Genomic DNA, 17,071 nt, shown 5'->3' on the forward strand with positions numbered 1-17,071 from the left:
AGCTCGATCGGCGACGCTTTCTGATTGTAAATTTACATTTTTTTACTCTCTATAAATCGCTAACAAAGGCATTTCACAGCTTTATCTCATTTCATGCAAGGTGTTCACAACAAAAATATCAGAAGTATGAAAATGGAAGGGAGGGTCTTGCTATAAACTCAATTTTGTCTCTTTCGTTGATTTTGAACGTTCGTGGAACGATTTTCATTCTATTTTTACTTCATATTTCTATTGGAAACTTTTTTCTTTGCATAGAGGCTGTTGAGGGAGTCTTGAAAATAATTTTCGCCAAAGTATGCCACCAACAGCTTCCGCGTACGCACCATAATTCCCTTCAAAAGAGAATTTTAATTTCCCTCAGCGTTTTTTTACGACTGGAAAGGCGCAAAAGATGAACACTTTAATATAGCAGCTTAGGACGGCAAAAACAACGCGATAAAATTCTTATTACGCGTCTTCGTCGCCAGGGGATTTATTCGCCAAGTCCATAACTCGGCTAACTCGCAACTTCACGTCTCGTCTAATCCTTCCATTCTTCGCGAGAAGCAGACCGTGTTCTCTGAAAAGCTGGCAAGGGATGTGCGTGTTATGCAAGTTGGCAGATCGGAGCGCACGGGTGCGTGGCACATTGCATATCCAGCAGGAGCTGACCACAACACCATCTGTTGTTGATGGTTGGCTCTACTGGAAGTCTCGAAAGTGGGAAGAAGTGCGCCTGCTCCAACTTTGATAGAGGCCGACAGCCGACCACCTGACTGGAAGACAACACAAAGTCTGCCGAAATGCAGCGGCTCAATTCTCTCCTCTATTTCTTGGCTTTCGTCCTTTTTTCGTTTGGAGGTGAGTACAATTAGACCCTCCTCTAAATTATGTCTGGTAGAAAATCGTTTATGTAGCTAAACAGCAAGATTTGCATGCAAACTCAACTGCATTACTCACTGCAGCGCCCTACCCACTCGTTTTCTCCGAGCTTATCTTGTTATTCCTTTTACGTACAAACCGGCCAATCCCAATTTAAAAAAAATCCTCAGGTGCTGAGGCAACGCGGACTAAGGACAAAATTTACGCCCATATTGAAGGCACTGCGGCCTGTTTCAGACGTCTCAATGGAACGCACCAGTTCGGCTGCGCCTGTAGGTTTCCCACTCAATCATGTATATTTTATTGATTAACGGTTGATTTGTGCCTGGCAGCTCGAAGGACAGGCAATGTTGGTGTTTTGCAGCTTCTCAAGGAACCAGCCGACGTCACCTGGTTAACAAAAGAGGCGCCTGATGACACATACATGGCCATTGTTCACTCGAACATGTTCACTGAGTATGAATATGATTACTGTATTTTATCTCAGGATGATCTTTTAGTCTGAAGGATGTTTAAGGATTAGGGTTGGAATTTAGCTCGGATGAGTGGTAAAATAATGAAGACTGATAAATTCTGTAAAGAATTTTGTTGATGCAGTGGTTTACAGTTTAAATCCGATGCGAAATTTCAATAATTGGAACCGCCAAAAGTTATTGGCGTTGGCTCTAAACAAAAGAGAAGGACCGCGATCCAAACAGCTTTTCGTCCTGGTCGCGGTAAATTTGCGCATCATTCAACAAATACCCAAATTTTCATTGTCGAATGGATTGTTGCCCTTTTCTTGCAACAAAGAAAATTTGGTTGTTTGGTTGTTGAAAGTTGCGCAATTTTGCCGCTACCAGAACGTTTTTATATTTTATTTTAACTCTCGTGTGGTTATTAACTTGGGATCATATTAAGATGTTTGTTAATTTCAAATAAGTATGTACTCAACGCTTTGTAATTTCAGGCAAACTCTGCGTGCACTGAAAGATTCGCCAAAAGTAGGCGGAGTAGTTTTGCTGCGTTCAGATACAGAGGAAAACAACCTGGCCTCATACTCTCCTGAAGACTCGTGTCCAAATCGGTACTCTGGCCTTTCCAGCTTTGAAAAACAGCTCTGTTCAGACAGCAAGCCTTGGAATCCGAAGGGAAGCTCTCTGCTGCAGGTTGATTGGGGATTTCCAATTTTCTACGTTCATAACGACACTAGTATTAAGAACATCACGGACGTAGGTCAAATGAATTGCAATAGAACCAATCTAATTAGCTTAATGATATGACAGTGTTACGTGAAGCACAACTCTGAGAGAGAAGGTATGACAACGCGCTCCCTTTGTGCCATGGAGATGCAGGCCTTCATGATTGCTGCAAAAGATTCGGAAACTTGTATTCGCAGAAGCAATATGATCAACAACTTAAATCCAAGTGAGTTTAGTTTAAGTGTTATACACATCTGCTAAACAGATTGGTGTTTTCCTCTGCACACTAAACGCCTTTCTTAAAAAAATTTACATCCCGTTTCCCAGTGCAAGTATTAGAGATAATTTTGAAGAATTGTTTAGAGTACAGTAGTAATTCTACTGAGTTCACACAGGCTTCTCCTACAAGCAAACCAATAGGCATGGAAGGCTATAAAACTGAAAATTTTGAAAAAGAAAAATCTATATCACACGCTCTTGTACTGTACAGCAGCTGTTTTGGCACCAAAGGCCTCCTCAGCAGTACTTAGACTAAAAAAAATCACAGCCACAATATTAGCTGCAGAAAATTTTGAGTCAGTGATAGTTGAAAAAATGTTCATCTGCACTCTGATTGTGAGTGTAAACGTAAAGAGAAACGAGCAACATAATTGAAAATCACCTCCCTCTAATAGAAATTCCTTTTACAAAAATTAACTAACAATAAGCCAAAATATTTCCTGTCTTAAGTGAGGTATTTTTTAAAGTGAAAAACTGCTCCTAACATCACGGAAGTAATTATAGAAAGGAAGAAAATAAATTTTGTATACCTACTTAAAGGCTGCTAACCGCCGCCCAAAAATCTGTGGGTTGAATTTAAATTTAACCTCACAGGTTTTTTCTTTAGGTTTATGTAGTAGTAATTTTTCATTCATATTCAGTTTGCTTTCTAAAAATGTGCACTGGATTGCTTATATTGATCTCTTGTTGAGATGCATCAATTTTTTAACTTACTATGAAATTAAGTACCTGTAAACCCTTTTTGTTTAATTAATTTATAATTCGCATTTAAAGCTTTAGATTTCAATAATTGTTTTTTATGATAATTTTGAATTTGTTTTCATCTTATTTCAGTGCGTTATTGTGATCCCATGGGTGATCGAAACGTATGGGCCACTCTCTTTGCTAGAGACGCGAGTGAACAGGAGAAAAGTGTGATTGTGTTGGCTGCCAGGTTAGACACGACATCCATGTTTGACGGAGAGGCACCTGGCGCGGTCAGCACAGTCACTGGACTGGTAACCGCGCTTGCCACCTATGGTTTACTGTCTGATATGAAGACAGAGCTCGGTCCGGACAGGAGTGGTGGCAATGTAATGCTCATGCTCTTCAATGGCGAGGCCTATGACTACATCGGCTCTAGCAGGCTTGTTTACGACATGAGCAACGGAATGTAAATAATTTACTCAAATATATTTTAGCTGTTACTAGATCCTTTAAGATTCTGAATTAATTATCAATTTCCTGTGAACTTGATGAAGTGGTAAATTTTTTTCTTGCATTGCAAAAGAGCATTTATCTCGCTTGGAGATTTTCAGACTAGATTGTATTTTGAGATTAATAACAGCTTCCTCTAATGGATACCCTTTTTTCGCTAGGTTCCCTCCAAAGTGGTCAAATGTTCCAGCACTGAACATATCCAAAATCAGAATGATGATTGAACTCAACCAGCTCTCCCAAATCAACCAATCTACAGGTGCAGTTGCTCCTATGTACTTGCACAAAACCCTGGACAGCCCAGATGTAAGTCACCAAAAAGTTTCTTTTTCAAACCCCTTGCACTGATTGCCTCATTTTTAAATTAGATCGCCAATTTCATACAATCCATGAAGAGTCAACAAGCTGCTCTAAACCTCAACCTTTTGGACAGCACCGCTACATCGATTCCTCCTGTGAGTCTGCAGTCCTTTGTTAAGGCAGATGCAAACTTCCCTGGTGTTGTCATCACAGATTATGACCAGAGTTTTACAAACAAGTGAGTCTAAAAAACATTTGACATCTGTTATGTTAATAAAAATTAATCAAAACAAAAATTCTAATGGCAATAATTGTTACAGTAAATTTACTGAAAATAATATTCAATTTTTTTATATCCTATTTTCCAGGTTCTATCATAGTGTTTTGGATGATGTGAAGCTACTTAAGTTCAAATACTCAAATGGAACGGCACCTCCGTCAGATTCCATTCAGGCATATCTGGCTAATCTGAGCACGGCGCTTGGAAGGTCTATTTATGAGATGATTGCTCAGAAGCCATATACTGGAACAACAAAAGTGGAACCAACACAGGTGAGTTTACTCTTAATTTCAAGTTTTTTGTTTAGTACCTCAAGCCAATTCTATAAGCTTTTCACAAAAAAAATCATTTAAAGCTACACCAAAAATATTTTATCGCATTTAGAAATAAATTTCAAACCATCACTCAATAACCTGTTCAAAGTTATGAAAGTATTTATCTTAACTTGTACTTTATGGATTCCTTCTTTAAGAAAATGTATAGACATGTATACTTTGTTTCTTTTTTAAATATCTGCATTGCATAATATGAAGAATATTTTCGTGTAAATCTTTAATAGCAAAATCGTATTAGTTTACAGACATGAAAAAACACACTCTTGTCTCTTTTTGTTAGAACTTATTCAAATTAATTATTCCTAAATACAAATAAAAAATGAATACAATGTTGGTCAGAAATAATTTGAAACGTCTCATTTATTTTATTCTCAGATGGACGAGTTGCTTCATTGTTACCTGAACTCGCTGAACTGCAGCTTGTTCCACAGTGCAACCAATGACGACTTCACCCTGCCCGAGTATCCACCACCCCTTTACGTGGGGGTGAGCAACAGTCTGAACGCAGTCACTGGACTGTCAGGTCGACTCATCGCCCTGCTTACAGGTGCAGAAACAAACTTTTCCAAGGAGGAGTGCAAGTTGAACGAGAGTGACGTGGTGCGTAGCTTATAAATGGGAGTTAAGATCTTTTGGGAATGGCCTGGCTTTTTCAGACACATCAATACTTGTGGATGAGAGGAAATATGGGAGCCGGAGTTTGTGTGCAAACAACCATGAACTACTCTACTGCTTCCAGTCCTGCGTTTGACATTGAAGGTCTTGCACTCGCCTTTAGATTATCGTTGTTGTTTAATTTTATCTTACCGCAGGTTATAATTGGAAGTCTGGACAGTACTCCACTTGGACTGAGTCAGTCTGGAAAGGCTTTGAAGTCCGCATTTTCCTGAAGCCATCATATGGCCATGAAGCTTTTGTCATCAGTTTTGGATCCGTCTTTCTTGTTTTCTCATTTATCGTAGTTTTCTTCATTTACAAGCAATCAGACATTTTCTTCGAGCCCAACATGTGAGTAAACATTTCAGACAATAATATATTTTAATTCCCTTGGAAACACTTCACCAGGCATTTGACAATAGTTGTATGCGGGTGGGGGAGATATGTTTCTAATTTGCGTGATATATCTTTCCAGTTCTAATGGAGGATGCTAGGAAAGCGACGCAAATCAGATATCTATGCGGGACCTGCGAACAAGCAGCGAGCAAATTGCCAACCTGTGAAAACTAGGCTGGTAGTGTGCCTTGTAGTGCTAGCAGAGAAGTGTGTTCACAGAAGTTCACAGAAAGCCACAAGTTCCTGCCATCTTCAGTATAGAAAGTCAGCCCTGCAAGTGTCTCGATGATTCTGATTTGCACCTCGGAAAAGCTCTAACAGCTCTTAAGTGTTTAATTGTTTACAGTGCTAATTATTGTTTATGTGTAATTGATCTCTCATCATTACTTTCAATTGCGTGGGGTTGAGAAATGCACTTACGTTGATAAGAAATTGGTTCTGCAAAGTAAACCGTGTCAGCTGGACTATAATGCAAAGGGCTAGCTATCATTCCGTTCGTTTTCTCAACCCTTGTCACAGGCTACATTTTACGGTTCGTGCTAACTGTGATAATTGTGGAATTAATTATAGTTGTAAGTGTGTCAATGGAAAGCTGACAAAGTTTTCCATTATTCTGGTTGTTTACTAGCATGAATGTGCATTGATGCGAAGGAATTTTGAAAGATTGTTTTTTATAATGTTTGCACCTGCCAAATATGACATAATCTTAAGTTCTTAAAACGTCGTATTCTTCCTTAATAAAATTGTAATGAATTGATAGTATTTTATTGTCATAATTTTACATTTTGTACCTTGTCCATAAAATAAAAGCACTTCAATTGAATTTTTACTATTTTGGTTTTTCATTAAATTTTGTGACAGTATACATCCTTTAAAATTAATTCTTTTTATTGAGTAAGCTCTTGAATAAACAGTTAAGAAAATGGGCATGCATTGCAAAGTGTTCAATTTTATTTGAATTACTAAGATCGTGGTTGCGCTACTTAATTAAATTATTATAAGAAGAAAATAATCTTTCAAACTTGAACTATTAAACAATCAAATACATTACACCTTGTGATAAAAGAAACATGGTGCAATTCTCATTTACAAAGCTTTTCACGACCTTGCGCTCATCAAACGCGCAAATGCCATTGAAAATAATTTTCTTTGTGCTAATCAGTAATCAATTACTCGTCACAAGCTAAGTTAGAGTTGTGAAATGGGAATGCAAAGCCACATTCCATTTTGAATCCACCTGGAAAAGCTAGTTTATCAATAAATACAGTGATTCAATCGCGATCAAAAATCCATTATTCATTTGCTGTTTTATTATTTGATCAAAGAAAAAAATGAGTTGAAATTTAAACTATATATCAACATTCTAACATTGTCTCACCTTGAAATGTGTTGTTTGCGCCTATTATTTACCAATTTTTGTTACAAAAATGGGTGAATCAAATATAAAAGTGTTTCAACGCACGGGCATTTGCACTAATTTGGTGGCTGAAAGGGGTTTACGCCCTGAGGAGGCAAAGTTCAGTGAAGGGCCTGCTTTTTTGTTACCTCACACCGCGAGAGAGCAAGTTGCTGTGATTTATTGTCGAGTGTGTGTGCGGGAGAGAAATTTGTATTTCACTCTAGCGCATTGTAAAAAATTACACCTCAGGCGAAAATAAGTAGCGGCAGCACTCTCGTGCAGGCATATGTGTATTAAACGATATGATTGCATGAAAATAATAAGTGTATCGCCTCAGCCGCTGTAATGCCGCGCTCTCTGTGACTCAAATGAATGATATAACACAAACACTCCTGTGATATATTGCACAAGGCGCGATTTTTGCGAATTCATCCAAGATATAATTATGTTAGCGTTGTGTATATCTTACGTAAAATGATAAGAATGGAGTTTATCGAAAATCTACATTATTCAACGTATCGTGACGAGTTTCGAAAAAATATCTTTGATATTACGTAAAATATTATTGAGTCTGATTCGAGGGTTGGCATCGTTAAATGTGTCAAACAAACTATAAGGAGAAGAGTAAGCACTCTTCCCCTTAAACCAAAAGGAAATTTATATTTTTTTTTGCTCTTTTTATCCCTGTCCGAGGACCGGAGGACCGGGAAGGGCGCGCACTGCACTAGCACGAATGCTGAAACCTGGGTCCCAATAACACCGCGAACGGATAACATGGGCGCACCAGGCCGCACAGGGACCCAGCCCACTGAAGGGCCACTTGCCTCCGCACCGAGGACTGCATTGAAACGCTAGACATTTGTCCCGTGAAGCCAAATCACGCATGCTGGAAAGGTGCAAACCAGCAAGTAGCGAGTCGGCGCCGGTGCGCCTCCCAGCCCGTTGAGCAATTTGAGCATTTCGAGTCACTAAACTAACCACTTTTTGCCATCTCTGACATTGGGTAGCCAGTATTAGATCTCCGAAGTGCTCAAATACCTCACATTGCTTTGACACTCCTGAGAGTGCCTTAACAATGCGAGCCAACGGGCTGGCTAATTAAATTAAATATTAAAACGACCATCAATCATATTTTCCTTAAATTCAAATAGACTGAATGGCTCTAATCTTAGCAGAAAATTAATTAGGATGGTCAACTATTGGGGAAAAAATCCGCATTGGTATATGAAAATAAATTTGTTAGAAAAAACTGTTCAGTCCTTATTGCACCGATTTTATATTCCAAAGTCACACGCTACAGATTCATTTCATGTGCGATGCGACGAGGACATATCATATAATTACATAGATAGATGGGGTACATTTGTTCAATGTCAGAGGTGAAACTATTAATTAATATTCCGCGATATAATGCGTTGTGAACGTGACGCCATGAAGAGCGGTAGAATTATTTAGTAAAATTATAAGGGCGAGAGGTCTGTGCTGCTTGCACTTGTAATTATTGCCATAAACTGCGAGTAAAATTACAAAGCAACAACCGCGCGCGCGGCAATAAATATAAAAGGTATGGGTGCCCATTTCGGCGTATTTTCAGCAGACAATCGCAACGGCCGCCATGCATTGTGCACGCTCGCTCACTTTTGGCCTCACTCGGGGTCAGAGTTCGAGGGATTTGCCTCAATTGGTGTGCAAACAGCAGCTCTCAAGGTGCCGCTCCGCATTAAATTTGCCCGCGCGGCTCCCATTTAACCTAATACGAGCCGCTTGTTTCCACATTAAAGCCGCTCGGCTCACATAAATCGGCGCTGATTGTGTGTAATACGCAATTTTCAGGCGAGTAAATGTTTATTGTTCGGCATTTCAGGTGCGCGCGCCTTCAACGCACTCTCTGTACGCGCGCCGTACGATCATTTCAGGTTTGTTTGTGGAAACCAGCTTGATATTTTTACTATTCAGCGCTCCTTTTACGGACTAGGGCTTGCGGATTAAGTAGATGAAAATTCTGTATGCAAATTGCTATTCCCTGATTTTAATGGAGTTCGTGAATACTGAGGTTTGGCATTAGTAGTTACTTTTAGGCATTATTTATTGACTATGATTACAGCTTTCAACGATGCACACCCGAAATCGGACTCCTTTTCTTTTCTAAAGTGCGTGAATTTACTCGATTGGATTGCGAAAACGACAGCCAGAAACAAGCTCACGATGAAATTTTTGTAACGCAAAATAAAGAATAAGATCTACAACAATTACAGTTTTTCTTGTAGAATTCACAGCAAGATGGAAATTTAAATTATACACGGCAGGTTTCATTTAGTTTTTATCCAACTTAATTCATAAAAGAATAAACTTTCGATTTTAAAATTCAATTCAAATTACCCAGAATATCTAAATAACAAAAGCAAATTAATAGAGTAATATATTCATTGCGCTTTTTTCGAGTGAAATCCTCCCAATCGTAATTCTTCTGTTGTTATGCTCAGAAGGAATTTTAGGCTTGTATGTTTCATAAAAGGGGCTGTGTTGCAGAAAAGGGTGAGTGGGACATACATTAAAGGGGACTTTGTCAACAAATTTTCTGTAAGCTGGCCATGGAAAATATTTTACTACAAGCTGATTTTGATATGCAGGTTTAGAACTGCTTTAGAGGCGAAACAACAGTAAAGTTCTCCATTCGGAGGAGCCTGTAGAATAATTTCCTTTCACTTCAAAACTATCACTATTTGCTGTCCATTCAAGTATTCAAAAGAGTTTAACCAAATAAGTGCATGATGGGAGAAAAATTGTGACAAAACTAGCATAGCTGGGATACAAGAAACTATCTTTCTGCTTATGAATATCAACACACGTCAGTCGCCCAACAAGCATGCTAATGAGGAGTAAAAAATAGCATTGCTATTTAATGCAGCATTAAATTAGCGCGGCCAGCATCAAAAGGCTCCTTACATAATAACAAATGGCGAACGCCCACACGCTGTTCGGCGGCTCACAGGAAAACATGCTCCTCACTCTCTCGAGAAAGAATTAAATATACATATGCCTGCTGTGTGCGGCGTGGAACACTCGTAAAAATATGCATGCGTGTTTGTGAGTGTCCGTGGATATGTGTGCATAAAGTGGGTCTACGCGCGCGGGTATGAATAATGAGACTCTAGTTACGCAGTCACCGCAAATGTTTGCATGTAAGGCGCCGCGATAATGATCGCTACACACACGGCGTAACGTGGTGGGTGTAATAAAAGGGTTGATCGTCTGTCAGATCGACCGAAATTTGCCCGTGAGCGACACGCCGAACAAAACACAGCAGCACAGCCTCTGCATTGTATTGTTATTGTATTGGGCGAAAGTGCGCGGCGGTTGCAGCGGTTACGGCCTCACCAACACAACGCGCCTATTAACTTCGCTCGTTCTTTATGACTCACTCTTATCAGCAGAGGTGCGAGAAAAAGGTTCCCACGGCCACTAGCTATATGCCGCGTAGGAGATGCTGACCTGTGCATTGGATTCAACAGACCAAGCACTGGGCATTTCAAATTTCAATTGACCGCCAGCTAGTCTTATTCTCATTTCTGCAGAACACATAAGAGTTTTGTTGTTAAAAACAGAGTCTGGGAAAGTAAGAATACCAAGCTTAAACAACTCTTTTAAATTAAGTAACACCCCATTCTATCCTTTTATTAATGTGAAATAATTATTACACAAATATCAGTCCGTATGTTTAGAGAGGCAACGTGCCCAACTGAGTAAACTTCATTTCATTAAATCAGAATTCACCGGACAAGAGGATAAGATGACCCAGCGAGAAAGAAGACGATGTAAATTTGATTTTTTTCAAATTTCGATCATGAAAAACAGGCGGTAGCGTTGGCGTCTCCTCTCGCTCTCCATGATGAGCACAGAACGTCCAAACTCACGATTAATCTTGGTATCTGAGTCCAGCTTGTAATATTAATAGGGATGGGATTTATTTGACACGGTTAAGACGGTTTTAATGTCAATTTAAACGGTTTTTAAAGAAATATTTTACTGGCAGCCGGATTTAACAAAATTTTAAGACATTAAATAATGATCACAATACCATTTTAGGCGTTTTTTATACTCTTTTGAATGACTTAAGGCGGTTATGGTCTAAAAAGACAGGTTTTAGATGGTTCTAAGTATGGCTAAAAAAATTCAAATTTCAAAATGTAAAAAGAATGTACAGAAAAATAGTCGACCATCTTAAAATCTCAACTCTAAACAGTTCTTCAATTATTGAGGTAAATTTTGCAATTCTCTTAATCATGCTCATCTGCCAAGTATATATATGGTCTGGTGTGGATCGAACAGCACTTGAGGAATAGTTCCAATCTCTTCCAAAGTCTTCACTTTTCACTGCATGCATGCGTCCTTTGCTGCCATTATTTTCTAACTCATTGCGTAAAACATTCAAGATAAAATTGTTAATATTGCTAATTGTACCTTGCCTTTAGATTTTTCAGTCAAAGTATATCGAGTATATCACATAATTCCATTGAATTCTGCTCGATCAAGGTGAAAAATTGATTTCAATGACTTCCCCACCCTCGTCAACCAGTATCGAACAACAAACTAGTGATATTTGTAATTTAATAGCAAACTTACTAACAAGTCAGTAGAATCAAACTTTGAACTAATATTACATAGATAAAAGATATAATTGAATTTTTAACTTGAGAAATCAAGGTGTGGTATATTTTTTAAAAAAGAAGCCACTCTTGGGATTTCCCGGGACGAACTTGGCAGCATTAATTTCATTAATGTATGTATATACGCATTTAAAAGTGGTTGTTTCGTAAAACCAAGTTAGGCGTCTCCAGTGGCAGTTTATTAACATTTCCAAAACACAAACATCAAGTATAATCTTTGGAGAACCCGCCACCATCTAAGAAACGAGTTCTTCGCAGCCGCACTGATTGCCATCCGCAGAGCCTTAGGAGGCTAATTTGAAAGATAGGAAAGATAATATATTCACTCTTCTATGCTACGTGCGTGTCCACTATTCTGCACATAAAATACCACACAGTCACATGTTTCTGAAAATTCCTCTTCACAATTTTTCTATTATGGTCCGAAATTGACCGACACGCCTTAAAATTCAAGGACATGTGAATTTTTGCTCGTTGGGCCACAAATGTTCTAACGTCATTGCAAGAGCTTTTTATTATTTTCGGAGTGGTATTCGAGCGAAACAGAATCAATGCAGTGTGAACGTTTTCGCACGCCTCGCAGGGCGCTAAATGAAATTGATTGCCAAGCACGTTCGCTTTTTATTCACGGCCTGTGTGTTTAATGCATGTTATGAGCGTTTGATTGTCGAGGCTAACAATGTAAGACCTTTTGAACTCGTAGCTAGCAAGTTGTTTTTAACAATTTGATACAATTCTGTTTGCGATTCAAATACATGTTAAGTCAGTCGTTATATTTAGCACAACGAAAGGCGAGGAAATTTGTGTTTGGTCGATTTTTTTATTGATTCCCAAGGCTATTTAATATCTACAGTTAAATCACTTTTGAAATTTACTAACACATTTAAATCAGCATTTTGCCTATGAATAATTTATTATTCCAGGGCATGCAGGGCATCCAGTTTGTAAAATCATCTTGACCTCAAATGCTATTATCTAGATTAAAATTTTTAAAATAGTTTTAAATTTTTAGGAAAATGTTACTCGTTGAAGAAGACAAATATGTTCTTCTCAATCCTCGCCCAGCGTTTCGGGCTTGGAGCAAGTGTCTTGTGTTCCAAAATTATTTCACTCTCACTGGTTTTGCCCTGGGCCACCAACCTTTGCTAACAACAGGTCAGGTGAGGCGCCAACCGCCGTTTACGCGGAATTCATTTTCTATATAAAGTAAACTTTTTATGTCACTCTCTCGGCGTGTCGAAAATTTTAGAGGTCACCGCCAGGACGAGAACATTTGCACGTACCGACTGCCATGTTTGTGTCGTCGTTTAATTCCATTTAAATTCAACCTGAACCTGTGCTCATTAAAGTCTTAAATAAGCACTTTCGGCTTATGGTTGGCAGACATTTTTTTCCAGGTCGGTGAACTTGCAAAACTTAACTTTTCATGGGCTTACAAAGGTGCGAGGAAAACCCTGCGAGAATTACTATCATTTGCAGCAATGTGACTTTTCTTCAATGTGCGCGTGTTGCACACACCTGGCTGAATAAAAAATAGTTAAGAATGCCGCGAATTTAGATAGGTGTGGTGGTGAAAAATTCAGCACCATATCGCCATCATTCACATTGAAGCGCGAAAATGAATGCGTCGGCACGGAGTTTGCATTCATCGAGAAACAAGAATTACTGTTATTACCGCCCACGTGCACTCAGGTCAGGGCCGCCTTTTGAGTATTTGACGTGCTCACCAATGTGCATATCATCGGCTAATCGAAGATTCGCCTCAACTTTAGTGAATGCCAAAACATTTTTCATGGGTGACAAAATTGTTTACAAATCTGATGCATTGGCTGGATATATTTATAATAACCCAAACCGTCAAGCTACAGGAAACTAGAACCCTTTTTTAATCAAAATAAACGAATGAAATGAGATGTTGTATTTTCAGTTTTGCAACAACAGCAAAGTGAGTTAAGCACAATAATGGTTTTTTTATACATCAAACTACTCAAACCGTTTTCTTTCCGGCTTGCCAAACCTTTACTATTACGCTGTTTAGCATTTATGTTCGTTTTCCCGCAAACGCAATGGCTTTTTTATGCCGATATAGATTAAAACAACAATGCTCGCATTAAATAATAAAACCTTCTCCTGTTCTTGAAATTTTTATTTTAATAGAAATGTCGAGGGAAAAATGTATTAAATCATATGCAACATCATCGCACAAAAGTAATAAGTTTACACGTTTATATAAATAAAATTTTACTGCAATTATTCTAACATCAGAGTACGGTACGCAGCGCATAAAAATTCCATTGAATTCCGTATAATGCTGAAGAAGAAACGGAAATAGAATGATCATGGCAGTAAATAATTTTTGCAAGAAGACGATAGACGCAAACCTGCGCGGCCGTGACATTCACCTCTAAGCAAGTGTCTTGGCAACTAGCCATGCTGAACTGACCACCCATTACTCATACGCCGTAGAGAAAAGTCGACAACTGCTAATCTCTGTCACAGCTACCACATACACTTTAATTTGCGACTAACTGCGGAGTTTCATGGTAAGGCAACAAACTGCTGCGATGTGCTGTGGCAAAATTTAGTTTCCACGATCGCAAACAAGCCTGGTTTGGACAAATTAGAATACAATAGTCGGCTAAATTGCAACACGAGAGAAACTAAGGTGTAAATTAATCGCTACAAGTTTGACCTCGAGCTGTGGAATGAATTTCTTGAATTTTAGGGAAAAGGCAGTAATTAAATATATTCGCTTGTTCATTATTTAAAACATATATGTCCTTATAAAAGATCAAATTTCGACTTGTCAAGACGGTTCAAAATTTATTTGTGCACATCCACGCCACAGTCCTGATCGTGTCTTGATTTTAATTTAGCTCTAAATTTATTTGCTTCGTAAGCGTGGAAAAAATGAACTACCCTGTCAGGGCATTAATATTTTGACGGTTATACCAGGTTTTAAAGATACAGCGCAATTATGGAAGCAAGATTCACTCATGCCATCACTTTAGCGATAACAGTTTCTCAAGGTTGCGCTTTACGTTCGCGGCGTGCTGGCAAAGAGTCAGGAAAAGCGAGCAAGATGGTAACAAAGCCAATCAAAAATGAAACTAAAAGTCTGCATCGTATTTTCAAGGAAATGCGCGCAATTTTTTTTCCTTTTCCTTCTTGGGTTTCACGCTTTGTGAAGGGTATCAGCAAAGTGTGGACAGGAATAATCACTATGCTATCATCTTCACACGCTGAGGTTGATTAATTTAAGTATGCAGTGCTCACCATACCGTTAAGGAAGTGAGCGTTTGAGGAAAAAATGTTAAAAGAGATATTTCAAGAAAAGAGTTATTAAAGAACAGCTGACACTGCTACTTAATGCATCCGCTAAGTAATTCATTGCTGCAGCAACCAGCAGCAGCGTATTTACAGCTCAAAGAGGTCACTGAAGTAAAAAAGATCATTCGCCTTTAGGCTAATAAATAATTATATTTCACAACTGATAAAAAGATGTGTCTGTTCGCCGGCGGCGAGAGGGAGAAGGAGCCTTCACATTTGGATTCCGCGAAAATCCGCACAATTTTCTTTCTCCTGACGAGCAATTTCGACTCCTTTCGTTTCTCCCCGACTTGTTATCAGAGCAGAGTTGTTTCTATAAAGAGCCGAAGGTTTCCCCGTGCGCGAGTTCTCGAAATTGGCAGAGAGCGAGAGCCACAATCATGCACACGAAAACTGTGACTGAATGAGCCCGCGGCCGATAATAAAGCGCAGGAAAGTTTGGGTAACCGGACACCTGAACCGATTAGACCCAAAGGCACGGCTCACTAATCAATCACGCTGGACCAGGCCGAGATCTAGGATTCTGAAAATAAAACGCACGCGTGTTCCACCTTGTTGCGCAGCCATTTCTAGATATCGCGCAAAGCCAATCAATTAAAACGAACAAGAGCAGGCGTCGCGAGGAATCAAGAGAGCAATAAAAAATATGTTTAGAGGGCGTTCAGAAATAATTTAAATGAACTGTCGACCAAAAGATATATCGGTCTGATTTACACACACATGTGGTCTACATGTGCCATAAATATATACAATTTTATAAAGAAAAAGGGAAGCAACAAGACTTTTTTGTTGATGAATTACGCTGAGGGTTGAATTGCGTTATGATTTTACGGATTTTACGACGTTCAGTCGGCAACGCTATTGTGCTTGAAATCTATCACTCTTTCCTTTAGGAGGTTAAGCAGAAATTCATCATTAGTTTGCTCTTTCAATTGTGTGAGCTCCAATGGTTATTTTCCTGCTCGTTATTATTGGACGACTTGGCTACAGTTGCTGATGCAAACAAACTCCCACTTTGTTTGCGCAGTCTCTTGGTCGGCTTTTCGACAAAACTCGAAACACCACTTGATTCGCACACCATCATCAGAGTTAATATTCGCATGCACAGGCGCTGTCGATAGTCCTTTAGCGTGCCGCCTGCTTCTCTCTTTAATTGTTTCTTTATCACATGTCTCGCGAGTCTTATCAACTTTGGGGCCCCTGATGCTAATTTACGACCAGACCGAATTTGCTTATCACAAGGTGAATACGCACGTATTCTGCTGCATCCCAGTCAAACAGGCTGATAAAATTCCTCCCGCATTTATTGCACCTATTTGGCTTTGCCCTGTAATTAATATCAAATTAAAAGTATTAATTGCTATAGTTTATATGGTTAAATAAAAGTATATGAAACCGATTTCAAGAACTTGATTAGAGAGCCGTCATTTAAATAATTAAAATAATTATTTTCAGTTAACTATTTTAAACATTCATTTACACATTTCAAATTCATCTTCAGCTCAATATTTCAGTGTTGGTATATTAGCGTTCAAAATTTATTTGTTGTTTAGGATGTTTCATGACCATTTATGTATTTCGTATGTCAAATTAAAATATCGAGAAAAACACTTTCAAAATTTTCCAAGTGAACCAATTTACTCCAAAAGTTATTGGTTAATTACTCCTTCAAAGATTTATAGAACTGAAACAATTGGGATATTTTCATACTCCCGGAGCGGCCACCTCAGAATATTAGCACTATGATATGTGATTTCAATGTGCTGATGAAATGGTGAATAGCGTGTCGTGGCTATAGAGCATTGACATGGCACTCAATAATAATATTATTAATGATCGCTAGAGAGCAATGGAGCCATTCAAATTCATTTGGTGCACACTCCATCCAACAGCGCTTTGTTTCGTGATTTTAATTTATGGCCCCGGCGCAGTGGCTTGATTAATTGTCTGATTCCTCTTCAGCAGATTCGAGCGAACGCTCAGCAAAACAATCCCATGCCGCACATAATGAAATTAAGTTTGGAGGTTGTCCGGTTGCGTAACTGGACTGTGACTCGGCGTAAAATTCAAATTGGCTTTTTGTTCACAAAAGAAAATTTAGCGTGGCTCAATTAAGATTTGTTATACGTTTTTTTATTATCATCTCTATTATGGAGAAACGCGGTCCCGGTAGATTTTTTTATAGTTCA

At 38.8% G+C, this 17,071-nt stretch overlaps 1 protein-coding gene across 1 annotated transcript; it reads left to right on the forward strand.

Annotated features, from left to right (window-relative positions):
• Window positions 1–682: 682 nt before the first annotated feature.
• Nct (Nicastrin) lies at window positions 683–6,318 on the forward strand. The gene is made up of 13 exons (XM_065495437.1): window positions 683–840; window positions 1,032–1,133; window positions 1,194–1,317; window positions 1,811–2,072; window positions 2,127–2,268; window positions 3,156–3,474; window positions 3,680–3,824; window positions 3,887–4,056; window positions 4,187–4,370; window positions 4,809–5,033; window positions 5,090–5,192; window positions 5,246–5,441; window positions 5,566–6,318. The coding sequence occupies exons 1-13, from the start codon at window positions 783–785 to the stop codon at window positions 5,582–5,584; spliced, it is 2,049 nt and encodes a 682-aa protein (XP_065351509.1). The 5' UTR covers window positions 683–782; the 3' UTR covers window positions 5,585–6,318.
• Window positions 6,319–17,071: the final 10,753 nt, after the last annotated feature.

Source organism: Cloeon dipterum, chromosome 1, assembly GCF_949628265.1.
Source record: "Cloeon dipterum chromosome 1, ieCloDipt1.1, whole genome shotgun sequence".
Taxonomy (NCBI): domain Eukaryota; kingdom Metazoa; phylum Arthropoda; class Insecta; order Ephemeroptera; family Baetidae; genus Cloeon; species Cloeon dipterum.